A 27,873-nucleotide genomic window follows, 5' to 3' on the forward strand; every position below is an offset into this window, starting at 1 on the left:
TCTGAGAGAAGTCCAGAAACAGACCGCAGCAGTAAACGAGGCTCTGATATTATCAACCTGCACACGAACAAGGCAGGATGAATCCCATCAGCTCAGCGAGGTGGTTCTCAAATAGTTGTTTATAGTGGTTGTAAATGTCTACAAACGGTGGAAACAAGACTTTTTATCAAAGATATGAGACGTACGGAAGCGCTGCACTCGGACAACAAACGGAACTTTTAGACCCTTGAAGCCCCAGAAGGGCTCCATCTAATAACACCTCGATAACGAGGACACGGGTTTGTCTTCTGGTGACTAATCTGTCCTCCGTGTCCTCAGTGATCTCGGTGTCGTGCTTTTTTTAACAGAGCTGCTCTTATAGTACAGATATTTCTTGCAGTGTGGCGCCTCCTGTGGTCCAAACAACCACCTCACCCACTAACGCTCCACCCTCCCCAGTCCTGCTCCATCCTCTCCACCCTCCCCAGTCCCGCTCCATCCTCTCCACCCTCCCCAGTCCCGCTCCATCCCTCCCCGCAGCAGCAGCAGCAGCAGCAGCCTCTCCCCGGAGATGGAGCGCCTGTAGAAGCTGGAAGCACCATGAGGTCTCCGCGGCTCTGCGCGGCTCTCTGCCTGCTCCTCACCGTCTCCTGCCGGCTGTGCGCGGCCGCCCGACACGGTAAGACCCGGTGCCGGACCCGGTGCCGGACCCGGTGCCGGGCTGGCGGCAGGTGAGCGGTCCGCTCGGGGTTCCCATGGTAACTGCAGGCTCGCAGGGAGCTCGCGACGCTTCGTGTTGTCTGATCTTTCCCAGCAGCTGGACGCTTTATGATGTTTGATCTAAAGATGAGTCACGTGTTCCCCTCGCGCGGCGGTGCGTCAGAGCCGCGGCTCGCTCGGATGCGTCTAATCGTTGTGTAGTTCAGCCTGCGACGACGACAACAACAACAACAACACGGGCACGCGCAGCAGGAGGCTCTGCTTTTATTTCATGCAGGAGACAAAGTCATCTGCTGCAGCGATGCTTCTGTTTCACCTGATAAAGTGAAGGAAATGTGCGGGATTCACACTCGCAACAGCAAAACAACCTGCAGACAACAACAACAACAACAACAATAGGACTCTTGTAAACGTATAGTGTGTCCCCAGACATCATAGAAGATGCAAGGTGGTTAGAATGTAACGCATGAATAATCCTAATTCTGAGACCTGGAAAACAATCCGCTTCGTTATTTCCTCCCGCTGGAGAAGCTGAATCCATCTTTACTGAGGAACCTGTTGCTGTGACTCCCTCAAATAAATAATTCAGTGATTCACTGAAACCATTAAAAAACCATCACGGGAAACCACTCACAGGTTATAGAACATCATAGAACACCATCATCAGCCTGATCCTCAGGTGTCTCAAGCTGTGACATGTGTATGTATATATATATATTATTTATATATATATATATATATATATATATATATATATATATAAACCTGTTCGCCTGCAGGAAGAAGACGTCTCAGGTGTGACTCATAAACTCTCTGCACAGCGACACGTGAGACGCTTTCATCTCACATTCACATTCACGTGGATCTAAAGGGGTTTTCACCAGTTTCATTAACATCAAATATTGTGGTGCAGGACAGTATTTTGAAAGAATATATTATTAAACTTCTCCCCTCTGAAGGACAAATTTCTGCACTATTTTTTTTACATCTTGAATAAAAGCGTAATATTTCCTAAAACAGTTTTAATCAAAGAAAAGGAAACGTTGCTCTTGTTGGATCTACTTCCACATTTAGTGCACATTTGTATGTGAGATTCAGAAGGTTCCTGTCTGATTAGTGGAGTCTGGATGAAGTGTAGGTCCACTGAGCTGATTCCTCACCCTGCTGCCCCCGCTGCCCCTCCGCCGCACCACCCAGGTGTGATGGTGCTCCTTGAGGCCTGACTCCCCCCACCTCCTCCGTCAGCCTGCAGGCCAGAGGCTGCCTGTCACAGCGGCGTTATGCGAATGGATGATAACAGCAGAGATGCCGATGATGATGATGATGATGATGGTGGTGGGAGGGAGCTGATGAGTCATCTTCAGTACGTAAAACTCATTTTTAGCCAGATGTGTTTTCTGCTTTCTACTCCAAAGCGCCGGTGAGTCATCCGCTGACCTTCATGATTCAGCCCCTCTTCTACTTTCACTGTTTATTTATTTACTGCTTTCTAAAGATTATTATGGACCCCATCCATCTACTAGAAGATCATTAGAACGCAAGAGGTCACGCTCATGCTACTGCAGATAAGACGGATGTGGCGTATTTGAGTCCTTGAAGATGAAGTGATGAGAAGGATGAGAGGAACATCTGCTCAGATGGAAACAGGAAACAAGCTGAAGCTCTCACATTAGTTTGAGGAGAAAGATTTAAAGATCTGCTCCCTGTATGATGAATCAAAGAGGAGTTTATTGCTGAGTCTGATTCTGTGACTCGAGGAGTAAAACGCTTCAACGCTCAACAACCACAGACGTCTACCAGCTGGTGACAGGGAGGGAGCGATGGGTGGAGGACATGGAGGGAGCGATGGGTGGAGGACAGGGAGGGAGCGATGGGTGGAGGACAGGAGGGAGCGATGGGTGGAGGATGGGAGGGAGTGATGGGTGGAGGACAGGGAGGGAGCCATGGGTGGAGGACAGGAGGGAGCGATGGGTGGAGGACAGGAGGGAGCGATGGGTGGAGGATGGGAGGGAGTGATGGGTGGAGGACAGGGAGGGAGCGATGGGTGGAGGACGGGAGGGAGCGATGGGTGGAGGACAGGAGGGAGCGATGGGTGGAGGATGGGAGGGAGCGATGGGTGGAGGACAGGAGGGAGCGATGGGTGGAGGACAGGAGGGAGCGATGGGTGGAGGACAGGAGGGAGCGATGGGTGGAGGATGGGAGGGAGCGATGGGTGGAGGACGGGAGGGAGCGATGGGTGGAGGACAGGGAGGGAGCGATGGGTGGAGGACAGGAGGGCGCGATGGTTGGAGGACGGGGAGGGCGCGATGGTTGGAGGACGGGGAGGGAGTGATGGGTGGAAGACAGGGAGGGAGCGATGGGTGGAGGACAGGGAGGGAGCGATGGGTGGACATGGGTGGAGGACAGGGAGGGAGTGATGGGTGGAGGACAGGGAGGAGGGAGGGCAGGAGGGGAGTGATGGTGGAGGACAGGGAGGGAGTGATGGGTGGAGGACAGGGAGGAGGGAGGGCAGGGGGGGAGTGATGGGTTGTGGACAGGGAGGGAGCGATGGGTGGAAGGCAGGGAGGGAGCAATGGGTGGAGGACAGGGAGGGAGCGATGGGTGGACATGGGTGGAGGACAGGGGGGAGTGATGGGTGGAGGACAGGGAGGGATTGATGGTTGGAGGACAGGGAGGAAGGCGGACAGGGAGGGAGTGATGGTTGGAGGACAGGGAGGAAGGAGGACAGGGAGGGAGTGATGGGTGGAGGACAGGGAGGGAGCGATGGGTGGAGGACAGGGAGGGAGCGATTGGTGGAGGACAGGGAGGGAGCGATGGGTGGAGGACAGGGAGGGAGCGATGGGTGGATGACAGGGAGGGAGCGATGGGTGGAGGATGGGAGGGAGCGATGGGTGGAGGACGGGAGGGAGTGATGGGTGGAGGAGCTCTCCCCCTCTGATGGCTGCACAGTCCTCTGCGTCGTCATGGCGATGCTCATCCTGACCCTTCGTGTCTCTTTCCCGTCCCGTCAGGAACTTTGTTTGAATGTGATTGTAAAGTTTCATCTGGTTTGTTTCCGCTCTGTTGAAAAGGGCCAAAGCCTTAAAACACAATGACACATTATAATAATGATATTTGATGATAAATTGCTGCTTTCAGGTGGAAAAGGTGTAACTTGTGCTTGTTTGCTGTCTGTGTCTCCAGGTTGTTTGTTTGAGAAGAAGCTCTGTCCCAGAGACCAGCTGTGCACCGATGGTGAGTTTCACTTGTCATGTGACTGATTGACTGATCGATTACCTCACAGAGTGATGAAATTGATCCTCACAGCTGCAGCGCTGCTGTGTGCGAGGAGACACGTTCACTGATTGATCCTTTGACAGCTGCAGTGCTTTAAAGGTTCAGTTCACCTGAATAAAAAAACTTTTGGATCTTCCGTCAGGTCCTCCAGGTCAGAATCAGAAGAAGGGAGGAGAAATCCATTTAGTTAAATACATCTCTTGCGTTTATTGTAAACCCACACACACATCTCTCTCCACACATTCATGAGGCCAAATGAAAGCTTCCCAGATACCCTCCTCTGGGAGGCTGACAGACACTTTCTTCCCCCCATAGGAAGCTCTCATTCACGGTATCCTGAATGCAGCGTGACGGGCTTATTAAATCGATCCCAGCGGGCGCCTGAGGGAGCCTCACGTCCATCACGCAGACAGCAGATTGTCCGTCGTCACGGCTACGGGGCGCCATGTAATCCCTCACAGGGCGTCCTGCTTCCTCCGAACGTGGGCGGGATGTCATAACAGGAGCGTGCACGTGCACCTGTGTGAGCACCTGTGCGTCTCAGCCTGGTGAATTATTGATGCTGGTTTCTGCCTTCATGATGTAACATGAAGGGAACGACCTGACGACCTGCTCAAATTTCAATCTCTTCTCTCCTCTTTTTCTGCTTCTGTCTCTGCTGCCAAAAGCTCTTTCTACCAATCCAGAATCCAATCTTCATTTTCTAACCACAAAAAACTCTTTTCGATCTTCTCCAACCTCCTCGAACCCCTAGTCCTCCTCCCCCCTCCACCCTTCTTCCGGGTGACTTTGTCAACTACTTTACCAAGAAAATAGCTGACATACGCTCCTCTTTCTCAAACCCACCTTCTACTTCTTGCATCCCACTGGCTTCACCTCTATTGCCCTCACTTTCCTCCTTCACCCCCTATCTCCTAACCAAGTTCTTACCCTAGCAACCTCTGCCCGTCCGACCAAATGCCCTCTTGACCGCATTCCATCACATCTTCTACAATCTATCGCACCGGACCTTCTTCCTTTCCTCACCTGTCTCATCAACGATGCTATTTTATCTGGCTGTTTTCCCCGAAGGAGGTAAGAGTTAACCCTCTCCTGAAGAAACCTACCCTCAACCCTTCGGAAGAAAACTACAGACCGGTCTCTCTTCTTCCCTTCCTGTCCAAAACCCTTGAACGTGTGATCTTTAACCAACTCTCCTCTTATCTCCACCCTAACAACCTCCTTGACCCCCACCAGTCAGGCTTCAAGGCCGTTCCACAGAGACTGCTCTCCTTGCTGTCTCAGAGCAGCTCCACACTGCTAGAGCTCCTCTCTCCTCTGTCCTCGTCCTTCTGGACCTCTCTGCTGCATTTGACACAGTCAACCAGCAGATCCTCGTCTCCTCCCTTCAGGAACTTGGTGTCTCAGGCTCTGCTCTCTCCCTTCTCTCGTCCTACCTCGAGGATCTTTGTCGGAACCTTGTCCTCTTACTACTGGAGTTCCTCAGGGTTCCGTCCTGGGTCCCCTCCTCTTCTCGCTCTACACCAACTCTCTCAGCGCTGTCATTCGCTCGCATGGCTTCTCCTACCACAGCTGTGCTGATGACACCCAACTAATTCTCTCCTTCCCTCCCTCGGATCTCTGCCTGTCTGACTGACATCTCTCAGTGGATCCGCCCACCATCTGAAAATCAACCCTGACAGACTGAACTACTTCTCTTTCCAGGAAAAGACTCTCCGGTTCAGGCTCTTGTCATCTCCCTCCTGGACTTCTGCAACTCTGTCCTGCAGGTCTCCTGCTACCTCCATTCCACCTCTGCAGCTCATCCAGAATGCAGCAGCTCCACTGGTCTTTAACCTTCCTAAGTTCTCCCTCACTCCTCCACTCCTCCGCTCTCTTCACTGGTACCGGTGGCTCATCCAGTTCTAAACATGGTGCTCACGTACCATGCTGTGAATGGATGGGGTCCAGCTTACATCCAGGACCTGGTCCAACCCGACATCCCGACCCGCACTCCCCGCTCTGCATGTGATAAACTGCTTGTTCCTCCTCACTGAGAGCAAAACACTCGACTAGATCTCCACTCTTTGCTGTCCTGCTCCTAAATGGTGGAAGGAGGTCTCTGAAGACATCAGGACCACAGAGAGCCTTCACATCTTCAGACTAAAGACACACCTCTTCAGACTCTACCTCCACTAACACACTAACTAACTGCAGCACTTACATTGGACTTATAATGGTTCTTATCTACAGCAAATTGTAAATTGGCTTATTTGAAGAAATCGTACCTTCTTGTTTCTTGTTCTTCTGAGTTTGTGTCCTTATGGTTGAAATGTTCTTGTACCAGTGTAACGTTTGTTGGGGTCCACAGGAACAAATTGTACACAATCGGCTGGTTTTATTTAGATTTATATGGCCGCAGTACGTTTAAATCTCGCCGTCTCACTTGTCCTCCTCGTCTCACTTGTCCTCCTCGCCTCCTCGTCTCACTTGTCCTCCTCGCCTCCTCGTCTCACTTGTCCTCCCTCTCCGAATCGTCACTTCTGCTTATAAAACAATTGAAACAACTGCACCTCCACCTGGCACCGTTCCCCGAGCCCCTCCCCCACTCTGCAGCCGAACCACCACAATCATTTACAGTAGTACACAAAGTACTACTGTAAATGATTGTGTGTTGTATGTGGAACATTTGAGTAAAATAAACACATTCCACGCTGGTGTCCCTTTAAACATCTGTAATCTATTCAATCAAAAGACATTTCAAAGCAGTTGACATGTGTCGGTGTGTGTGTGTGTGTGTGTGAGTGTGTCGGTGTGTGTGTGTGTGTGTGTGTGAGTGTGTCGGTGTGTGTGTGTGTGTGTGTGTGTGTGTGCGTGTGTGCGTGCGTGTCGGTGTGTGTCGGTGTGTGTGTGTGTGTGTGAGTGTGTGTGTGTGTGTGTGTGTGTGTGCGTGTCGGTGTGTGTGTGTGTGTGTGTGTGTGTGTGTGTGTGCGTGTGTGCGTGCGTGTCGGTGTGTGTCGGTGTGTGTGTGTGTGTGTGTGAGTGTGTGTGTGTGTGTGTGTGCGTGTCGGTGTGTGTGTGTGTGTGTGTGTGTGTGAGCAACGTAAACAAGGTCTCCCTCCGTCAGCCTCCGTCAGCCAATGACGGAGCCTCCTGGTCGTCGCTATGACAACAGTGACATCACTGGCCTAACGACCGTGTGTCTCCTGTGTGTGTGTGAGTGAGAGAGACGGAGGGAGACAAAGGTGATGACTCACCACGCCGCCCCCCCTACACACACACACACACACACACACACACACACACCGCTTCACTATGTGTGTACAAATGTTGTGTGTGTGTGTACACAAGTATGTACTCAAGTATGATGCATATTTGTACACAATTTGTGTGTTTTTCCTGCTTTGCTCTCAGTGACATCATCTGTGTTTTGTTTGAGTAAAGTGATAATTGTGTTTGTGTGTTTGGTAGTACCAGTAGTACTAATACTTGCTAATACTATTGATTAACCTCCTCCTCGCTCTCCCTGTGCAGACGGTTTGTTCGGGCGGTGCCGGCCTCCTCACCAGGAGCCCGTCCAGTACCAGGTCCCCGTCCCCGTCCTGCACAACCTGCAGGAGGTGCTCAGAGCCCTGATGGTGCGAGGTGAGTCTCCTTGGGCGGGGTGGGGGGGCGGGGTTGAGGGTCGGTCACACGTGACCTCTGTGTCGCCGCTCAGGTCTGACCTGGAAGGACGGCGTCACGCAGGCCGCCATCGACCGAGAGCTGAGCCGTGTTCCCGCCGCCGGACTCCAGGAGGAGCCCCTCCAGCCTCGGGCGCTGCAGCCACGCCTTCGTGACGAGCTGAAGGTGGTGTTTCCCCGGATGTCGGGCCCCAGTCAGCGGAGGCCTCGGGGCCCCGAGGACCCGGCTGACCTCGGGAGGATGCAGCAGTACGCGGACTACATGATGCTCGACCCCTCCCGGTCCTCCATTCACATGCAGAAGCCCCCGCTGGACCCTTCCGCCTTGCACCAGGTGGGGGGACGAGTGCTACGGTTTTAAACTTAAATGCAATAAACCGGCAGGCGCTGATTCAGACGCTACCTGCGTGTCTGAGGAGTCACTCTGCTCCCTGCGTGTCGTTGCAGTACGGCTTCCAGGAGGAAGAGGAGCGCTCCCTCAACTCTCTGGATGAAGATCCAGCCTCCTCTCGCTCCGGATCCCAAGGAAACCCTCTGGACCGAGACCGGCAGCTTCTCCGGGACTTGGTCTCTTTTTACCTCACCTCCCCTTCCTCCTCCTCCTCCTCCTCCTCCTCTTCCTCTCCTGTGCAGTCCATCTCCCGCCACAGAGGGGGGGTAACGCCAGCTGCAAGATTCCCCTCTTCGCTGTCCTCCTCCTTCTTCCCAGAGCTCGACTTCCCGCTGGACTACGGCGAGGACTACGTTTCCCAGGAGGCTCAGCGCAGCAAGCAGGAGCAGCAGGAGAGGAAGGAGCAGCAGGCGTACGGCAATCTGTCAGGACTGGATGGTGAGAAAAGAAATGCAGACAAAATAAATGTGTAACATCCATCCATCCTTCCATCTTATCCGGGGTCGGGTCAGCTCCAGCAGGGGACCCCAAACTTCCCTTTCCCGGGCCACATCTACCAGCTCCCAAGGCGTTCCCATGCCAGTGCAGAGATATAATCTCTCCACCTGGTCCTGGGTCTTCCCCGGGGCCTCTTCCCAGCTGGCCGTGCCTGGAACACCTCCCTAGGGAGGCTCCCAGGGGGCATCCTCACCAGATGCCCAAACCACCTCAACTGGCTCCTTTCAAAGCAAAGGAACAGCAGCTCTACTCTGAGCTCCTCTCGAATGGCTGAGCTTCTCACCCTATCCCTAAGGGAGACGCCAGCCACTCTGCTGAGGAAACCCATTTCGGCCGCTTGTACCCGTGACCTAGTTCTTTCGGTGATGACCCATCCTTCATGACCATAGGTGAGGGTAGGAACGAAGATTGACCGGTAGATCGAGAGCTTTGCCTTCCGGCTCAGCTCTCAGATTTAGAGGTACTGATCCTCATCCCGACTGCTTCACACTCGACTGCGAAACGCTCCAGTGAGAGTTGGACAGACTGAAGGTGCCATCAGGACCACATCATCTGCAAAAAGCCCCCTCCATGATCCTGGAAAGAGTAAAGAGCTGGTCCGTCATTCCACGACCAGGACGAAAACCGCATCGAAAACCGCATCGTTCCTCCTTCCTTTAAATGTGATATTATTAGTGTTGAATTGCTTTGCAGAGTCAGATTATTAATAAATTAATGAATTAATTATTTGATCATGAATAAATCCCCAAGCTACCCAGCTAAATGTCAAATTGTATTAATTTAATTTGACAAATTGCTCAAGATTTGTCACATATTTACCAGCTGCCAATGTAAGTACGCATTGGTTTATTGATATATTTGATCATTATTGTGGATGCAGGTCTTTGCATTTCTACGTGGAAGTATATAAAGATCGAAAAACGCCTTCCAGCACGCGTTGGACATGAACTCTGATCTCAGGTGGTGGAGTAAGGAGCCTCTGGAGGTGGAGGAGATGAAGGAGTATGTTTAGTTCCAGTAAACACTGTGCTTTCAGAGCGCTCCCTGCAGAGGCTCTCTCTGCTGCTCGACCAGTACGGCCTGGACCCGGAGGACCTGAAGGACCTGAAGGACCCGGAGGACCTGAAGGACCCGGAGGACCTGAAGTACTTGAAGGACCCGAAGGACATGCAGGACCTGAAGGACCTGAAGGACATGCAGGACCTCAAGAGCCTAAAGGACATGCAGGACCAGTCCCCCCAGCAGAAGCAGCTGGAGAGCTCCTACACCCTGAAACAGGCCACAGGTGGGTCTGCTGCCCGTCACAACAAGGTCAAAGTCAGCTCAACTTCCACTCTGCTGGTTGTGAAATGAGACTCAGAGACTCAGAAAGACAGACTTAGATACATAAAGACTCACAGAGACTCCGAGACAGACACACAGAGGTTCAGATACACAGAATCACGGCCTCCCTAGAGGAATATACTCTATACCAGTGGTTCTCAACTGGTCTGGCTCCGGGACCCACCGTCACCCCTCAATGACAAGCCACGACCCAAATCGAGGAACATTCTCAACTTCTCAAATTTATTTAATGAAAATATGGTGCAGTTTGAACCCGAGACAGTATGGAGACAGAATACGTATGCCAACACAAAAACAAGTTTAACTGTTAATTCTAATCTTTATTTTCACTGCTCTTTACTATGAGGAGGGGATCCCTCCTCTGTTCAGCTTGACCTCGTCTGAGAGACGCAGATCTGCGCTTAGATGTCTTTCAGTTGAATCTTCTTTCCTACATGTGAAATGTGTCCTCTGATATTGAGGTGGATGCCAGGAAACTGGCGGAGGGTTGAACATTGTGTCCTGACACATTTTGTCTGCCATGTTCATGTTTTCCTTTCAGATAAATATGACAACAATGCTGCCACAAGAAAAAAGGTGAGCGTGCTTGTTGCAAAGACATATTCCTGACAATACTTACATACTAAAGTAACTATTACTGTAAAAAGAAGGAGGTGACGAAATACATATTTATTTATTTTCATCAGGTCACAGAGGGTTCAATGGCGTTCAAGATGGCCGCCCCGGAGGCTCCGCCTTTGAACATCGTCACCAATCAGAGGTCTGTGTGTGTCTGTGCATTTTGTGTTAGCCTCTCCCTCGACTATGGATCCTGGTCATGTGACCTCTATAGGTCACTCCCAGATCAACCTCTGGTAGGACCATGAACATCTGGATAGTGGTCATGTGACCTCTTTAGGGGTATTAGGTGGAGCTTCCTGCTGGATTTTGCTCCTCCTCCTTCCTGCTCAGTCAAGTTGTAGCGACTACAATGTTTCCCTCTGGGAGGAAAGAATATAAATAATTAGTGGAACGTACGTGTGGATCTTTGGCTTTTGTCTTCAGCGCTGTCGGACCTTCCGCCACCTTCAGGATCAGACCCGACTCCAAGAACCTGACGACCGGTACGTCACATTTCGGGTGCGACAACTAATACTCTGAGTACTACCAACTGTACTACTGCAGGTCTGAGGCAGCAGGTTCTTTTTGTTTCTGCAGGAGCCGAGAAGAACTTCCCGGAGTCCGAGACGGGCCTGACGGTGCAGCAGAGCGGTGTAGGAGAGGTGGGTGACGGGGTTTGATACCCGAAAGGTTTCCAGAGAAGAAGAAGAAAGGCCGCAGATGTAGTTATGGGGATGATCAAAATGAACCACGGGTTACACATAAAATGCATTCTAATGAGTCTAATCTACGAACGTGTGATGTTCCTTCAAAGTTCCTCCACGGACGTCTGCAGCTCCATAAACAAATGAATAAAATGTCTTTCCCTTTCTGCCCCTCCCGCCCCAGGGGCATGATGGGAAGTCGCTGCCCCTGGCAACGCGGATCGAGCCCAGGCGCTCCAGCTGGGTGTTCGCCGCCCTGGTGGCCATGGCCTGCATGGGCAGCGTCCTGGTGGGGGCCATGACCATCGCCTGCCTGCGTCACCACGCCCACCGGCTGGCGGCCAAGACGCTGGGCCTGGGACCCGAGGGGGGGGGCTTCACCCACCAGGAGTACCAGGTGAGGGGGGCTGCAGTCAGATCACCAGAGAGAGGCGACAAAGTCAGTGAGACGTCTGTATAAATGTGTAAATATCACCAGGACCTGTGTCGCCAGCACACAGCCTCCAAAGGGGCCTTCGGGCGTCTGGAAGCCGCCGCCCTCGGCGCCGTGGGCGGAGCGAGCGGGGGAGCCGGGGGGGCAAAGGGAGGAGGTGCCGGCGTCGCGGGTGGAGCAGCGGGGGGCGGAGGGGCCGACTCCAGGGTGAGCAGCGTGTCGTCCCAGTTCAGCGACGGAGCCCAGCGCAGCCCGAGCTCGCACAGCAGCACGCCGTCGTGGTGCGAGGAGCCGGCCCAGGCCAACATGGACATCTCCACGGGTCACATGATACTGGTCGGTACCGCATGTCCCTGATGCTAACGTGTGTGATGTCACCGGGAGCAGCATGTTCTGAGATGTCAAGTGGTCCCTCAGGCCTACATGGAGGACCACCTGAGGAACAAGGACCGCCTGATGAAGGAGTGGGAGGCGCTGTGCTCCTACCAGGCCGAGCCCAGCGCCGTGTCATTGGCTCAGAGCGACGCCAACGCCAAGAAGAACCGCTGCCCCGCCTCCGTGCCCTGTGAGTGTGGCTGTGAGGCCCGGGGCATGTGGGTATTAGTGAGGAGCAGGTGGGGTGTTGAGGGTTCTAATGTCCCTGCTGTCCCTCAGATGACCACGCCAGGGTGAAGCTGAGGCCGGAGATCAACCCTTCGCGCTCCGACTACGTCAATGCCAGCACCATAGTGAGTACGTCACGCTGGTGGTTGCCATGGCAACCACCGTGTTTAGCACTAACTGAGGCTGCAGTACTCAGGTAATACTGATGTAGTGAGTTATCACTAAAACATCAGCGCTGTGGCCTCCCCAGTGACCTTTGCCCCTCTCTAACCTTTCACCCTTCAGATTGAGCACGACCCCCGGATGCCGGCCTACATCGCCACCCAGGGCCCCCTGTCCCACACCATCTCTGACTTCTGGCAGGTCGGTTCACAGGAATCATTTCCATCAGTCATCAGTCAAGACGTTCTCATAGGATGTAGTCATGCTAAAGTCCCGCCCCCCCCCAGTACGTTGGTGGCGTTGTGGGCGTGTCCCGATTAAAATCCCTGAATAACGAGGATCTGTGCTGTAGATGGTTTGGGAGAACGGCTGCACGGTGATCGTGATGCTGACGGCGCTGGTGGAGGACGGAGAGAAGCAGTGTGACCGCTACTGGCCCGACGAGGGCTCGTCCCTCTACCACATCTACGAGGTGAGGGGGGGGGGCGACATACAGGGGGGGTTACAAAGGGGGAAAGAGAGAGGAGGGTCACGTGCGCTCCATCGTCTGCCCCCCCCCCCCAGGTGAACCTGGTCTCGGAGCACATCTGGTGCAACGACTTCCTGGTGCGGAGCTTCTACCTGAAGAACGTGATGACGCAGGAGACCAGGACGCTGACTCAGTTCCACTTCCTGAGCTGGCCGGCTCAGGGCATCCCCCCCTCCACGCGCCCCCTGCTGGACTTCCGCAGGTACTACGCCCCCCCACCAACGAAAAGCACGAATGCGTCATAGAACCGGTGGTGTGAAAGGATGTGTATTGATGCAGTGGAGACTGTGCTGTTAGCCCCCCCCCCCCGGTGAGATGGAGGCAATGGGGGTCCTCGCTTTTATTTTCAACATATCTGTCTGTGTCATTCTTGTGGTTTGCAACTAGTAGTCTGGCTCCAGTTGCATAGTCACAAAAATGATCATGGACTGATGTGGCTGCAGCAGGATGTCGATCGCCAACTACCCCCCCCCCCTCCCATTTACCCCCCCGTCCATCCATCGTGCCCCATCTATCTGTCTCCTACACTGTTACTTACTGCTCGATGACACGTGTTTTACTCCCCCGGTGTGACGCCATGAGGCCTCTGAGGGACACTGAGTGTTCTTGTCTCTTCTCTCCAGGAAGGTGAACAAGTGCTACAGAGGACGCTCGTGTCCCATCATCGTGCACTGCAGGTAAACCGTCGCTCACATCAAGTAATAATCCTCTGAATCATCAAGTCCGCATCTTCTTTTGTTTATTCAAGTTCGCTCTGTTTCCGTAGCAACGGCACAGGCCGGACGGGGACTTACATCCTGATTGACATGGTCCTCAACCGAATGGCTAAAGGTGACGCGTACGCCGCGTAGAGTCAATAAAGGTTATTGATCTTCCCTCCGTAGTTTTTATGGATGTTACCTGTCGCCCTGCAGGTGTGAAAGAGATCGACATCGCCGCGACGCTGGAGCACGTCCGGGACCAGAGGCCCGGGATGGTCCGCACCAAGGTCAGTCCCTCCGAGGCCCTCAATGACCTCCATGGCCTTTGACCTTTGACACTACGGCTGCTGGATGACGATGCCCTCCTTGTTTCCAGGATCAGTTTGAGTTTGCCCTGACCGCCGTGGCTGAGGAGGTCAACGCCATCCTCAAAGCTCTGCCCCAGTGAAACCATTAGCTCCTCTGACCTCTGACCCCTGACTGAGACACCTCTCCTGCCTTCTGCCTCCTCTCTCTGATGAGGATTTTCACGATGAAAAAGTTTGAAATTCCCTGAAAGATAAAGAATAAAAATCAACTTATGAGTTAGGAAGGATTTATGCGACTAATTTGTGGTCCAGATATGATGCGTTCAGGGACTTTCTGAGTCCTAAAATGACAGATGACCCTGAATGCACCTCCTGCACCGAGTGATTGACCCTAAATGGATCACCTGCACGGTGTGACTGACCCTGAATGCATCACCTGCACGGTGTGACTGACCCTGAATGCATCACCTGCACGGTGTGACTGACCCTGAATGCATCACCTGCACGGTGTGACTGACCCTGAATGCATCACCTGCACGGTGTGACTGACCCTGAATGCATCACCTGCACGGTCTGACTGACCCTGAATGCATCACCGAGCCACAGAGGGTTTATACTGCCTGAAGCGAGCTTGCTTAATACGTTCCTCTCGTCGGGGGAAGTCTGGTCACCCTGTTTGGTTCTGGTTTTTGGACAGAAGGCCCAACGATTTAAAAAAAGAGGATTTTAGAGGAACTGATGTGTCGCTTCCTGCAGCAAACGGACTCCCTCGCAGCGCGTGTCTCTTCACGTGCCGCTCAGACCGTTTCAGTCTCTGGATGTGTTGTTGTTTACTTCATGCAAGTCACAAAAAAGAAATAAAAAAAAGAAAAAAGAAATGCTATTCTCTGAAAAGAAAAGCTTTTATCTGTGAGACATTAATTAAATATGTTCGTGTTTATCTGCTGCAATCACTGGTGTGACGTCTTTGACTATCTGCACGTTATCTCTTAAAGTGTACGGATGAATGTATGATGAATCAGATGAAATGACATGAACAGGCTTCACCTTCTCAGACATCGGCGGCTGGCAGGAAGAAGAACTCAGAGAGAAAAGAGTTGTAGTTCATGGTTCATCTTTAATGACGCCGACAGGTCAGCATTAGTTATCACCTGGTTAACAACTCCACACAATATAAAAACAGGGTTTGCGTGGATTCAGCTGGTGAACAGAGTCTCTTCTGCAGCGTGTGTGCACAGCAGTGATGCGTTCAATGTCTGATTGGAGTGGAACAGCATTCAGCAATGAGAAGAGGACTCAAAACCCAAATAAAAGCAAGTGTGCACGAGAATGAAGTCAAAGTCCAGTCAGATAGAAGCTGGTGTCCCCTTCGGCGGGGAGCGTCTCTCCTCCGGTCCGACTCGAGCAAAGCTCCATGCAGACGTTCACTCGGCTCAGCGTGCACACGACGACAACCGGCGTAGCACCACGTTTACCACCTTTCAGCGGGGCCGTGTGATGACACTGAGATGAGACGCTTCCTCCTGGGGGGGCTTCTATCTGCGGCATGAACCGTTAAACCTTCTGAGTGAAGTTCTCGGGGAAGACGCCTTTGGCTGAAGTGTCTTTGTTCTGCAGCCAGTGGGCCTCCAGCACGCCGAGCAGCCAGCCGTCATCCTGCGGGGAGACGCGTTCAGATCAACGTTTACACACACACACCTCACCAATGTGCGTGTGAGGGGGGGGGTCCGGGGGGGGACACCTGCTCATCCGGGTTGTCGAAGGCCAGGACCAGCACGTCGTCTCCGATCTTCAGCTCCAGCTCGTCTCCGTCGGTGGCGGCGTACTCGTGGACCGCTTTCACCTGACGCACACACACACAGCGGAGCCACAGGTGAGCCGGGGACACGGAGAGCTCACCACAACGTGCACGGGGGGGGGGGAGCGGGGGGGTCACCTTGTAGAGGAATCCTGGAGGCAGATCTCCGTCTGAGCCGTTGGTCACCGCATTCTGCAGGAAACAAGCACAGGAGGTTCAGCTGGAACAGGAGGTCAGGGCGGGGGGGGGGGGGAGGGACGCTCACTACGGATCCTCAAAGTCCAGGTCCCCCCTTCCTCCTACCCTACCTGCGCCTCTCCTGCGTCCCCCCAGTCACCTCCCACCTGGGCCCCGTCCGCCCCCCAGCCGGGCTCGCTGCTGGACGGGGCGGCATGGCCCCCGCCCCCCCAGCCACCTCGGACCTCCTCTAGGTGTCGCTGGTCTTCGTGCTCTGCGGTGGTCTGTTCTCGCTACGACAGGTCGGAGGGGGCGGGGGGAGGTGGTTGTGGAGCGTTGCGGCGGGTGGGCGGAGGAAGGGAGGCGGGTGGGAAGGTGGGAGGAGCATCGTACAGGTGAGGAAGGAGGTTTCAGATGAAAAAGATGCTGTTATTTCTTCTCGTGCTCTACTTGAGAATGGAAGAGTCCACCAGAGCACAGGAACTTACCCACGGGTCCCATGATGGCGCCTTCCGTGGGTTGGGGGGCAGAGACAGGACAGCCAGTGAGACCAAAGTCCTCAAACATTAAGCCTCACAGTTTTAAATGGACCTGACAACCTTCTGCAGCGACATCAAATGATGTGAAACGGGCTGCAGATCTCAGATCAGCAGCGCGGCCATGCACACAGAAACTGTGTCACATGACTGACCTCTGACCTCACGGGAGCAGGTTGGACTCCGAGGTTCATTTAAACTTGTAAATGATTCGTATGTGAACACACGTGTTCCACCCTTCAGCTCCGCCCACCTTTGACCTTTAGCACACCCACCTTGGGAGCGGGCGATGTGGCGGGCTGTAAAACCTCCACATCCCAATCGAGCAGGTTGACCTCTGACCAGGGCGCACGCTGCCTCACACGCACACACACACACACACACACACACGCGCACTAGGGGTCAGGGGGGTCGGCTATCTGAGCGCGTCTCTACGTGGCGGCACAACAACCAGCCTGACCTGCTGCGTCGTCGTGGGGCCGGTTGCCGCGGTGACCGCCGAGTCGGCGTCGGGCTCCTCGTCCTCCGCCGAGTCCGCCCGCTGCTGCCTCAGGTCCGGGGACGGCGCCGGGCGGGCCGCAGGCCGGCTGGGAGGAGGACCGGGCCTCTGCGCCGCCAGCAGGGGTGAAACCCGACCGCACAGCACACACGTGCACGCGTGCAGAGGCAGAGACACATTAGTACACTGCAGCGTGTTAGCCGATGGTCCATCAGTCCGCTCATGTGGACGAGGCCACGTGTGGAGGTTTACCTTTGGTGCCGAGCTGGCTGATTCACTGTGGTTGGTTCCCTCACTGGGAGAAAAGGGAAGAGACGCCGGAGTCAGACAAGGGAGGAGGAGGAGGAGGAGGAGGAGGAGGAGGAGGAGGAGACGACGGAGCATCGACCGACACTCCTCACACGTGCAGCTCTCACATCCGTCCACACGAGGGCGACAAACACTTTAATCAAACGTCTGCTGCGCAACAGGTGAGTGCAGGTGTCACATGACCATGACCACGCCTTCAGGAGGTCGCGGGCGAAGCAGGAAGCAGGAAGGAAGTGTGAGCGGCAGGTGGAAGTCACTGAGCTGAGAAGCTGCAGGACCTGGTGAGATCTTTCTGCTGAGCTTCTAAGAGGAGCTGGACCGTGAGGACGTCCAGGCAGGAGACGTCCTGCTCTCTCTAACTGCACACAGCGACTCAGGTGAATGTCATTTAGAGGGAAGCTGAATCACCATCATAACCTCAGAGGGACATTTCATCTGTTATTTCCCCCCTTTACATTAAAGCCCAGGTGGTAGAACGTGTAGTGTGGTAGTTAGTCGTTTACTTGCTGCAGCTGGTTAGCAGGTCACATTCCACTCAAACAAACGCACGTTAGTCTTGAGAAGATGAAAACACTTCGTGCTCCGTTTTACCTCCTGGATCCTTCGCCTGTCTTTGCTGCTGCAGAAGCATCTTTTCTGCAGTGGGGGGCGTGTGAGGACATTATTGACATTGCTCCACACCAGGTGGACCTCTAAAGAGACTGGAAGCTTCACTTACTTCAGCTCCCGCTGCTCCTCCAGTTTGGTCATGATGTCGTTCAGGTTCTGGCTGAGCTGAGGAGACGGAGCGGATAACAATCAGTACGTCTGCTGATCATCCACCAATAAGTCTGCTGATCATCCACCAGTACGTCTATTGATCATCTACCAATAAGTCTGCTGATCATCTACCAATAAGTCTGCTGATCATCCACCAGTACGTCTATTGATCATCCATCAGTACGTCTATTGATCATCTATCCATCACACAGCAACACGTCAGCTCACCTTGCTCATTTCCCCGTGGAACTTCTCCTGATGACCTGCCAGGCCCTGGAATGTGTTAACATAGACGCCAACACGACTACAGACACACACACACACACACACACACAGTTTAAACATGTGACCCGAGTCATGAAAGCCTTTGTAGAAGAAGCAGAAGAAAAGTCTCACTTGTCCCACAGTGATGGAAGCTCATCTTGTAACTCCACGTTCAGCTCCTCGAAAATCTTCTGAGCGCGACCCAGCTCCTCCTCGGCCTGCACACACACACACACACAGACACACACACACACACACACAGATTAATACCACGACTGTGTGTCCGTCGTGCCTCTTAGTGTTTCTATGACATGCAGACAAACGCTACAGGGTTTCATAACTACGTGAGTCAAACTTCTTCTTCTTCTACGGCACAAAGACAGTTTGGATTTGGGGTCAAATTACAGCGAAGCACACGATCACAGAGAAGAAGACGCTTCCAACGAATCCATCAGTGACGCTTTTCTAGGCTTTGTCACACACACACGTCACACGGGGGGATGAACCAGAGTTTCACCTGGTTGAAGGAGAGGTTAGTCTGAGCCACCTGGTGGGCTGATATCAAACCCTGAGCCCAGCTGGGAGCCGCCATCTCCAACAGAGCCGCTTGCTACCCAACACACACCATGCAGGAGGAGGAGGGAAGGAAAGCAAACAACCCAACACACAAAGATGTTAGTTAGCAGTTAGATACGCTTCATTAGCTCCAACTTTAAAGGGTCTGTGCGTGTAACTCGGACCACCTTGAGTCCAGAACTGGTCCTGTAGACTTTAACATCTCATTATCCACACACACACACACACACACAGGTGGTTACCTTGGCGATCTTGGCCTCATCCTTCTTCTTCCCTTTCTGTAAGGAGCTGAAGTGATGCCGCGCGCTGTCAAAGTCCACCATCTTCCTGTCGCGCTTGGCAATGCGAGCCTGCAGCAGATCTCAGGTCAGATTATGACCTGTTTATTTCTTCATAATCAGGGGACTCAAAATGTGAGAAGAAGAAGAAACAAAGACCTTAATATCGGGGAACTGAGCCAGGTACGAGTCCAGAGAGGTCAAGGGTTTATCCATGATGTTCTGGTGGTAGTCCAACCACAGCGTGTCTGTGTCCTTCAAGACGCACACACACACACACAGAGGATGAGACGGATTCTCTCACTGAAAACACTCATTATGCACAATGACTGATGAGTGTATCTGATGCAGAAATGCTCCTTTGCATTAGAACCCTTCATCGTAAAGTGAGTCTGACATGTAGCAATAGCAGTTGGTCCCTGATGTTTCTGCCTCAGCGATGAGCTTCCTGTCTCTGCCTTTTACCTCCAAGTTATTGTCCATCTCCTTCTCTATCATCTCCTTCAGGACAGACGCATGCAGTTATGAGAGGAGAGAGGGGGAGAGTCATGCACAGCTCTTAGGGGGGAGAAAAGAAGGCACACGGTAACACTGTATTCTGTCCCCAGGCCGGGGGGGGCGGCGTCCGCTGTCTCACCTCCGTCAGCGCGTCCATCTCCTCTTTGCCGAACCAGTCGGGCTCGTACATGTCGGCGAGGCAGTCCTGCAGCCGGCGGGACGCGTCGTGCATGGCTGCAACACAAGAGAGGCGGGCGTGAGGAAGAGGAGGAGGAGGAGGAGTCACGCGGCCCGGTTACCTGCATCACTCACTCTTCACTGCCAGCAGGTAGGCCTTCAGGTCCTTCTGCAGCTTACCGCCCTCTGTCTGTGGGGGCAAAGGCAGCGTCACTGTGGACCTCTGTGCTGCATGCAGAGACACGTGTTTAAATCGAGCAGTAGGAGGCCGCTGACCATCTGCTTGTTGAAGTTTGCCACCATTTCCTCGAAGGCGGCGTCTCGCGTCTCGTCCGCTTTGCCGAGCTTCTGCATGACCTGCAGAGCAGACGGCACGCGCTCAATACGACAACAGAGAGGTGTTTGTAGGTCAACGACACGTTAGAGATGAGGAGGTCAAAGGTCAATGACCAAATGACCCGGTGACACCGGCGCAGGTTCCTTCAGGTTCCTTCCTTGATTTAGAAATAAGAAAACTTATATTATTCCACAAAAAATATTTTCTTTATATTTGACAAATGTTCTCTTCAAATTGTCTACAGATGCCTATTTTTAAATTTCATACATCTATTTATATTTTTATATTTTTAATCCAATTAATTTCTATCAGCTATTTTATCAGTGTTTTTTTAATTGTTTTTACATTTTAATTCACAATGATCTATTGTTAAACATATGTTGAGTAACTCTTAACATTAGATGTGTAATGATGATGTCACATTCATTTAAAGCGATTTGCTCATTTCGCTCCTTAGACAAGGTCACCGGCTAATCTGAGCCTCCATCAGCACCACCTGCTGCCCTAATCCTGTGACCGATACACAAACCTCCATCAGCCCGACGGGGACTTCCCCTCTGCTCCACACGCACACGCACGCACACGCACACACACACAGCAGCGCTCTGTGTGACGTCTGTTGTTTCCCTTTCTGCTTCTTTGTGGTGTCTTTCATTTCCAGCGCGTGTCTGCAGTTTAGACGTATTCATGTCTATTTAAATGTGGATCTATATTTGGAGACACAACTGGCGTGTCCTTCACCGTCTCATTGTGCACCTGTCAAACGCTTCGTGGTGCCTTCAGGGACCCTCCGTGAAGTGTGGAAGTAAACTTCGGTGTAGTGGGTTGTACAGCATTTGAGGTGTGTGTGTGTGTGTGTGTGTGTATGTCGGGGGGTGTGTGTGTGTGTGTGTGTGTGTGTCGGGGTGTGTGTGTGTGTGTGTGTCGGGGTGTGTGTGTGTGTGTTTGTGTGTGTGTGTGTGTGTGTGTCGTGTGTGTGTGTGTCTGTGTGTGTGTGTGTGTGTGTCGGGGTGTGTGTGTGTGTGTGTGTGTGTGTGTGTGTGTGTGTCGGGGTGTGTGTGTCTGTGTGTGTGTGTGTTTGTGTGTGTGTGTCGTGTGTGTGTGTGTCTGTGTGTGTGTGTCGGGGTGTGTGTGTGTTTGTGTGTGTGTGTGTGTGTGTGTCTGTGTGTGTGTGTGTGTGGGGGGGTGAGTGTGTGTCGGGATGTGTGTGTGTGTGTGTGTGTGTCGGGGTGTGTGTGTGTGTGTGTGTCGGGGTGTGTGTGTGTGTGTGTGTGTGTCGGGGTGTGTGTGTGTGTGTGTGTGTGTGTGTGTCGGGGTGTGTGTGTGTGTGTGTGTGTGTGTCGGGATGTGTGTGTGTGTGTGTGTGTGTGTGTGTGTCGGGGTGTGTGTGTGTGTGTGTGTGTGTGTGTGTGTGTGTGTGTGTGTGTCGGGGTGTGTGTGTGTGTGTGTGTGTGTGTGTGTGTCGGGGTGTGTGTGTGTGTGTGTGTGTGTGTGTGTCGGGGTGTGTGTGTGTGTGTGTGTGTGTGTGTCTCGGTGTTCAGTTCCCCTCAGAAATACTCCGGAGTACACGGCTAGTTTGTGGTTTATTAAAAGTGGGGAGGAGGCCTGAAGGGGCTATAGATAGATTGCCCCCCCCCCCCCCCCTGGGGTGAGAGGGGGGGGGGGGGGGGGGGGGGGGGGGGGGGGAGACAGGTGTGCAGGCAGAGCAACTGTGAGCTTCTTTAACTTTAGCTTTGAATTGTAAATCATGGAAAGCATCACGTCTTTGTGCACAGCTGACGCTTCATGAGACGTGATGTTCCTGATCACCATGACGACCGCGGCGCTCTGAACCAAACTCGCTATCTAGAATAACGACGTCATTCAACTTAACTGGTTGTGTAAAAGCACATTCTGATGAAACCTTTAAGGACACGAGTGGTAAATGCGTGGCCCCGTTGTCACTGCAGACAGACAGACAGCTGAGGCCGAGCCCCCCCCCCCCCCCCCCCTCGTCAGGAAGGTGATACTTTCCTCCTCAGCTCAGAGCTTTGGGTTTCCTCCGTACGGCTTCATAGCATATAAGTATCAACAAAACCATCTACTCGCTGAATGACAATAACGATAATGGTGTCAGTGGGTTCCTGATACTGAGTGTGTGCTGAAAGTGAAAGTCTTCAGCTACTTCCTGTGTCTGTGGCCTGCAGCTCATGTTGAGTACAAGTAGTATTACGCATTAGAAAGTACTTCTGAGGACACGACTAACGTCCAAAGTCATAGAAATGCGCTGAATGCTTCAGTAACGCAGGACGGCGGGACGTGGGACATGGTCCCGTCACTGTTCTGTTTGTATGCAGAGACCAGGTCCTCCCTCTGAACATGAGGGGAAACCTGTGCCTCCTCACGGGGGGGTCGGGGGTCGGGGGGGGGGCGTGAGGACAGTGAGGGATGTCTGCGGGTGACGGACAGCCCTCCTGGTGATTAGAGGGTAAAACCTCGGCTTAAGCACCAGTGATTAAGAAGACAGACCATAATAACTTTAAAAGAATGGATCCTTTTGCTTTTCCATTTCATCTCAATCTGCCGATGACGATTCAATCTGTGATTATGAAATATTGATCCTTGGATAATCTATAATGTTGAGATTTGACCCCTGACCCCATTTACACGCATGTATTATTGTAACGGCTCCAGCTTGGCCCCCCGTTGTGTCCCAGACACCCAACAGTGAGTCGATGCAGCAGCTACACCCCCGACCCGACGGGGTGCCACTACGTGAGAGGCACGCGGAGGTGAAAAGTCGTGTCCCGGGGTCAGGGGGACATGCGTACCTTCTCCTGCGCTCTGGTCAGCCTCTTCTGGACGCTGATGGCCAGTTTCCCGGCCGTGCCCCCTTTCCCCATCTCGGCCATGTCCGGCGGCGTGGAGGGCTCCCCGGCGGTGCAGAAGGAGAGAGACGCGGGGGTCAGGAGGCTGGAGGCGGGGGGGTCGTTGAAGGAGACCCTCTACTCTGGAAGCCGACCGTGCGTAAAACCCGTCGGCGGGGCGACGCGGCTCGCTGCGCGTGACTCTAATCCGGTGGCCGCTTCTCAGAGGCGCGACGCGTAACTTAATCCGGTTTATGTGGGACGAGACAACAGGGAGCCGGCAGAAAGAGGCTCGCGGCTCGGCTGCTCCTCTGATAAATGATGGAGACAGGACGCGCGCGGGGTTTGGGTTTCCTCCTTAAAGGCGCAGCGCGGCGGTATTATTAGCCGGCATCTGTTGCACGCATGCAAGTGGTGTGTGTCCGTCGCTGCGCGCACACACAGTCCGAAGTGAAGCCTAAATCCGTCCCGCAGCCGGTGGGTGGCACCGGTGGTGCGTTCACGGACAACACTCAGGTCATTTACATATCATTTAATTTAAAAAATAACTTCAGAAACAATATTGGATTTGTGTAAACAAATGATACTTAAATACACTCTATAATTTATTGATTAAAGCAGTATTATTAAATAGAATATAACACACATCAGTATTCAGAGCTTAATGGGATTCATTACTTCATACTTTCCCTTTATTGACACATTCCGTTTGACATATCTGACTAATCAAGTTATAGTTTAAGATGACGTTTACTTTAGTTCATGTTACTCATTATTATTTTACAACTGTAACATATTAGGATTTTTCATGTTTTTTTTGCACAAATTAAAGTGATTTCCGATGAAGATTCATGTTTAACCAGTAACAGTGAAGCTGAAGTTATTTAAACATAAATGGCGTTAAATCCACGTGATACGATATTTATTTGGAACATTGCTGAAGTGGCAAAAGATACCTGAATACCGGGACGAGGCCTTGGGGAGGACTAGAGAGATTAGAGCTCCACACTGGACCCCCCCAGTCTCAGCTGGTCCATGTGGAGGAGGGAAGGGGGTGTTTGGGGGCCCCTGCTGGCCCCTGCTGGCCCCTGCGATCCGACCCCCAATAAGAGGGTGAAGATGAAGAAGAAAATCCCTTAAAAGCTCAGTATTTTGTACCTGCAAATGTATCCGACCTCAATGAGCCCTTAAGATGATAACCCAAGTGTAAAGTGTAGATTAAGGGATTATTAAGGGATTATGGTTCCCCAGAGTCACTTGGTCTTTTTCTTAGAGTCTTTTGACTCGGAGTGTTTCTTTTGGTTCACCTTTGTCCGCTCGCGGCTCCTTCCTCCCTCCTTATAAAACTCCCATGATGCCTCAGGAGAAACCCAGGCGTCAGGCGGTCCATCGTGGTCCTGTCCAGTCAGAAGTCTCCACCCTTGCGTCCTTTGGCTGACCTCACCGGTCTCCCTGGGCCGCCGCGCCCAGCGGGTGGAGGCGCCCCGAGTCCAGCAGCATCCTGCCCAGCCAGTGTAAAAGCCGGGAGTACCAGTGGACCCCGTCCCGGGGGCTGCCAGTGGAACCAGTCCAGCTGTGGAGCAGCCGAAGCGGCGAGAAGGCCCAGTGGGCCAGGGAGTGCTGGTCCACCACCGCGTAGCAGGACGCCACCACCCCGTCCACCACCAGCGTGCCCTGCCGCGTGAGCGGCGCGAAGGCCCCCCTGCTCTCCCTCATGCTGACCCGCGTGATCCGGGACAGACGCCCCCGGCCCACCTCCCCCCGCGACACCAGCACGCACTGCCCCGGCTGGGCGTCGCTGGCGTACACGGCGCCGAGGGCGCCGCCCTCTGAGCAATTCCCCCCGGACACGAACACGAGGTGGGCGGCGGTGAGCGAGAGGCGCGCTCCGGCCTCCGTGTGCAGCGTGTAGAAGAGCTTCCAGGTGACCGGGTCCCGGTCCAGGAAGACCAGCACCTCGCTGTAGACCAGCTCGCCGCCCGCCGCCGCCAGGACCCGCTCGCCTGGTCGCAGGTCGCCGATGGACTTCTGAGCGCCGCTCGCCAACGTCACCGAGGCCTCGGCGGGGAAGCAGCCTCCGGATTTAGCCGCCATGGAGTGATCTGACCGGGGGACAGAGGGGGGGTCAAAGGGCGGCGGCATGGAGAAAGTCAAATATGACTTTGAATGCGATCATGGAGATGAGACGATCTCATCACATGTATTAGATTATTTATCCGTGACTTCTATATTATATTGACTTCTTCCTTCAAACATCAAGGAACAGTGAGCAGAACAACCGTGTGTGCGTGTGCGTGTGTGTGTGTGAGACACTAAAGCGGCGTCTTCCCCCCACAGTCCAGAGACCTGCTCTGGGGATCAGGTTGATGGGGACTAGTTGCCTGTAGGTGTGTGAGTGGTTGTGTGTCTCTGTGATTGGCTGGTGACCCGTCCAGGATGAACCCGTCTATCACCTGAAGCAGGCTGGACAGACTCCAGCCCCCCAAGACCCCGTGTGCAGGATGAGCGGTGTGAGGATGGATGGATATTTAATTATTATTTAAAAATATATATTCTCTTTTTTTAAATATATTGTTTCCTGAGCCTGCAGATGTCGCGATAGTTTAAATATGTTTGCTCAGCAATATGTGCATTTAGTTTAATACAAAATAATGCTAATAAAAACAGAAACGTCGGAAATGTTAGTCGTGCCTTTCAGGTTCTGGTGCTCTGCTGCCCCCTAGTGCTCGTTTCCTCCGCTGCCCCCTAGTGCTCGTTTCCTCCGCTGCCCCCTAGTGCTCGTTTCCTCCGCTGCCCCTAGTGCTCGTTTCCTCTGCTGCCCCCTAGTGCTCGTTTCCTCCGCTGCCCCCTAGTGCTCGTTTCCTCCGCTGCCCCCTAGTGCTCGTTTCCTCTGCTGCCCCCTAGTGCTCGTTTCCTCTGCTGCCCCCTAGTGCTCGTTTCCTCCGCTGCCCCCTAGTGCTCGTTTCCTCCGCTGCCCCCTAGTGCTCGTTTCCTCCGCTGCCCCCTAGTGCTCGTTTCCTCCGCTGCCCCCTAGTGCTCGTTTCCTCCGCTGCCCCCTAGTGCTCGTTTCCTCCGCTGCCCCCTAGTGCTCGTTTCCTCCGCTGCCCCCTAGTGCTCGTTTCCTCCGCTGCCCCCTAGTGCTCGTTTCCTCCGCTGCCCCCTAGTGCTCGTTTCCTCCGCTGCCCCCTAGTGCTCGTTTCCTCCGCTGCCCCCTAGTGCTCGTTTCCTCCGCTGCCCCCTAGTGCTCGTTTCCTCCGCTGCCCCCTAGTGCTCGTTTCCTCCGCTGCCCCCTAGTGCTCGTTTCCTCCGCTGCCCCCTAGTGCTCGTTTCCTCCGCTGCCCCTAGTGCTCGTTTCCTCCGCTGCCCCCTAGTGCTCGTTTCCTCCGCTGCCCCCTAGTGCTCGTTTCCTCCGCTGCCCCCTAGTGCTCGTTTCCTCCGCTGCCCCCTAGTGCTCGTTTCCTCCGCTGCCCCCTAGTGCTCGTTTCCTCTGCTGGCCCCTAGTGCTCGTTTCCTCCGCTGCCCCCTAGTGCTCGTTTCCTCCGCTGCCCCTAGTGCTTGTTTCCTCCGCTGCCCCCTAGTGCTCGTTTCCTCCGCTGCCCCCTAGTGCTCGTTTCCTCCGCTGCCCCCTAGTGCTCGTTTCCTCCGCTGCCCCCTTTAAGTGTCCTTAAGGCGGTTTGAATCTTCTCAACAACAACTTCTGTTATGAGGAATTTTGAACAAATTCTTTTAAAGGAAATTTAAAAAAGAAGTTAAAAACATGATTAAAATACCAACTTGATTGGTTGCCCTTCTGATCAAGTCAAGGACCGGGCTCTCGTAACCCGATCTGGGAGGGAAGGAGAGACAAGGGAAGGGAAAGGAGAGATGAAGTAGGAAAAAGAGAAAGAGGAGAATCCTTAAACCGTGAGCCTTGATGTCAACGTGTCCTCAGGTATTAACATGCAACCTACTCGTGGGAATATAAACACACCATTCATCCACTTTCTGTCTGACACCTTGTGTTTTTAGTCACATTGTGGCTGCAAATACTACAGTACCCATGAGCCTCGGCGGTGTTGCCATGGAGAGGAAGCTGGTGAGAGCAGCAGCAGATCAAAGATTAAAATGGGGAAGAGAAACAGTCTGGTGATCTTTAGCCTCAGACCTTCACGCTCCGTGATTGGATGCTGGAGCTAAAACGTCCCTCTTGAATCAGCTGTCACCGATTCACCAGGAGAATTTTTGTATTGGTAAAGTAGTGGAGACGGGACGTGGGACGTAAATGCGAGGAAGCGAGACGGACAGAGAAACGGTGGAAAAGGTGAGAGCTGAAGTGGGTTTCGGTGCGAGCAGGAGGGTTAGTGATCAGGTAGCTTTGTGAAGTAAACAAAGCTACATGCAAATGTTCATGAGGGTTAAAGCTTCACCAGGATGAAGGACACAACCAGTAACCGGCTCACTGGGATGGATTTGCTTGGAATAAGTCGTGTTATCCGGAGAGAAAGATGCTTGTTAAACCTTTCAAATGAGATCCAAGCGTCCTGGGGCTTTTACTTTGAAAACCAAAAGGCTCACCTGACTTGACGCTGCAGTGGATGTGGGCCTTGGACTCGTAATAGACCCAGTCGAAGCCCGCCTCCACCGCCAGCCGCGCCAGCATGGCGTACTTGTTGCGGTCCCGGTCCGAGGTGGTGATGTCCACGGCCCGGCCCTCGTAGTGCAGCGACTCCTCCGAGTGGTGGCCGTCCTCGTCCCAGCCCTCGGTGACCCGCAGGCGGACCCCGGGCCACAGGTTCATCACCGAGATGGCCAGAGAGTTCAGCTTGTCTTTGCAGCGCTGGAGGAGAAGACGCGCATGGTTCACATGGAGACAGCGAGCGCTTTTATTTTGAAAAACCTGCAGAAACGTTTGTATTCAACGGCTGCAGAT

The 27,873-nt window shown here is 53.3% G+C and overlaps 3 protein-coding genes across 26 annotated transcripts in view; 1 reads left to right on the plus strand and 2 right to left on the minus strand.

The window, feature by feature from the left end:
• Nucleotides 1-441: 441 nt before the first annotated feature.
• On the plus strand, nucleotides 442-14,860 carry LOC120819705 (receptor-type tyrosine-protein phosphatase-like N). 2 transcript variants are annotated; one of them, XM_078102981.1, is made up of 21 exons: nucleotides 442-658; nucleotides 3,883-3,933; nucleotides 7,489-7,599; nucleotides 7,673-7,971; nucleotides 8,085-8,466; nucleotides 9,545-9,811; nucleotides 10,412-10,446; nucleotides 10,557-10,630; nucleotides 10,915-10,973; nucleotides 11,068-11,132; nucleotides 11,359-11,571; nucleotides 11,653-11,943; nucleotides 12,025-12,172; nucleotides 12,262-12,335; nucleotides 12,496-12,573; nucleotides 12,725-12,844; nucleotides 12,937-13,103; nucleotides 13,525-13,578; nucleotides 13,668-13,732; nucleotides 13,816-13,889; nucleotides 13,979-14,860. In XM_078102981.1, exons 1-21 carry the CDS (start codon nucleotides 580-582, stop codon nucleotides 14,048-14,050), a joined length of 2,778 nt encoding a protein of 925 aa, XP_077959107.1. In that variant the 5' UTR covers nucleotides 442-579; the 3' UTR covers nucleotides 14,051-14,860. The 2 variants fall into 2 exon arrangements, with proteins under 2 accessions (XP_077959107.1, XP_077959111.1); XM_078102985.1 differs by having other exon boundaries at nucleotides 443-658; nucleotides 9,563-9,811.
• A 147-nt stretch (nucleotides 14,861-15,007) lies between these two features.
• bin1b (bridging integrator 1b) lies at nucleotides 15,008-23,434 on the minus strand. Of its 23 annotated transcripts, none has more exons than XM_040177187.2 (19): nucleotides 22,929-23,434; nucleotides 20,058-20,138; nucleotides 19,917-19,971; nucleotides 19,744-19,838; nucleotides 19,572-19,607; nucleotides 19,266-19,361; nucleotides 19,071-19,178; nucleotides 18,770-18,862; nucleotides 18,385-18,470; nucleotides 18,217-18,292; nucleotides 17,948-18,003; nucleotides 17,821-17,865; nucleotides 17,173-17,215; nucleotides 16,882-17,028; nucleotides 16,374-16,394; nucleotides 16,017-16,178; nucleotides 15,847-15,900; nucleotides 15,652-15,753; nucleotides 15,008-15,566 (listed from the first exon to the last, which is right to left on the minus strand). In XM_040177187.2, exons 1-19 carry the CDS (start codon nucleotides 23,007-23,009, stop codon nucleotides 15,465-15,467), a joined length of 1,539 nt encoding a protein of 512 aa, XP_040033121.2. In that variant the 5' UTR covers nucleotides 23,010-23,434; the 3' UTR covers nucleotides 15,008-15,464. The 23 variants fall into 23 exon arrangements, with proteins under 23 accessions (XP_040033121.2, XP_077959226.1, XP_040033129.2 ...); XM_078103100.1 differs by having other exon boundaries at nucleotides 16,882-17,036; nucleotides 17,172-17,215; XM_040177195.2 differs by lacking the exon at nucleotides 19,572-19,607.
• A 47-nt stretch (nucleotides 23,435-23,481) lies between these two features.
• LOC120819658 (indian hedgehog B protein) overlaps nucleotides 23,482-27,873 on the minus strand; it is an 8,137-nt gene continuing 3,745 nt past the window's right edge. The window contains exons 2-3 of the mRNA XM_040177301.2: nucleotides 27,519-27,780; nucleotides 23,482-25,066 (exon numbers count right to left, since the gene is read on the minus strand). Coding sequence (XP_040033235.2) covers nucleotides 24,405-25,066; nucleotides 27,519-27,780 — 924 coding nt within the window. The 3' untranslated portion in view covers nucleotides 23,482-24,404. The remainder of the gene's footprint in view (nucleotides 25,067-27,518; nucleotides 27,781-27,873) is intronic.

Source organism: Gasterosteus aculeatus, chromosome 1 (genome assembly GCF_964276395.1).
Source record: "Gasterosteus aculeatus chromosome 1, fGasAcu3.hap1.1, whole genome shotgun sequence".
NCBI classification, from domain to species: Eukaryota; Metazoa; Chordata; class Actinopteri; order Perciformes; family Gasterosteidae; genus Gasterosteus; species Gasterosteus aculeatus.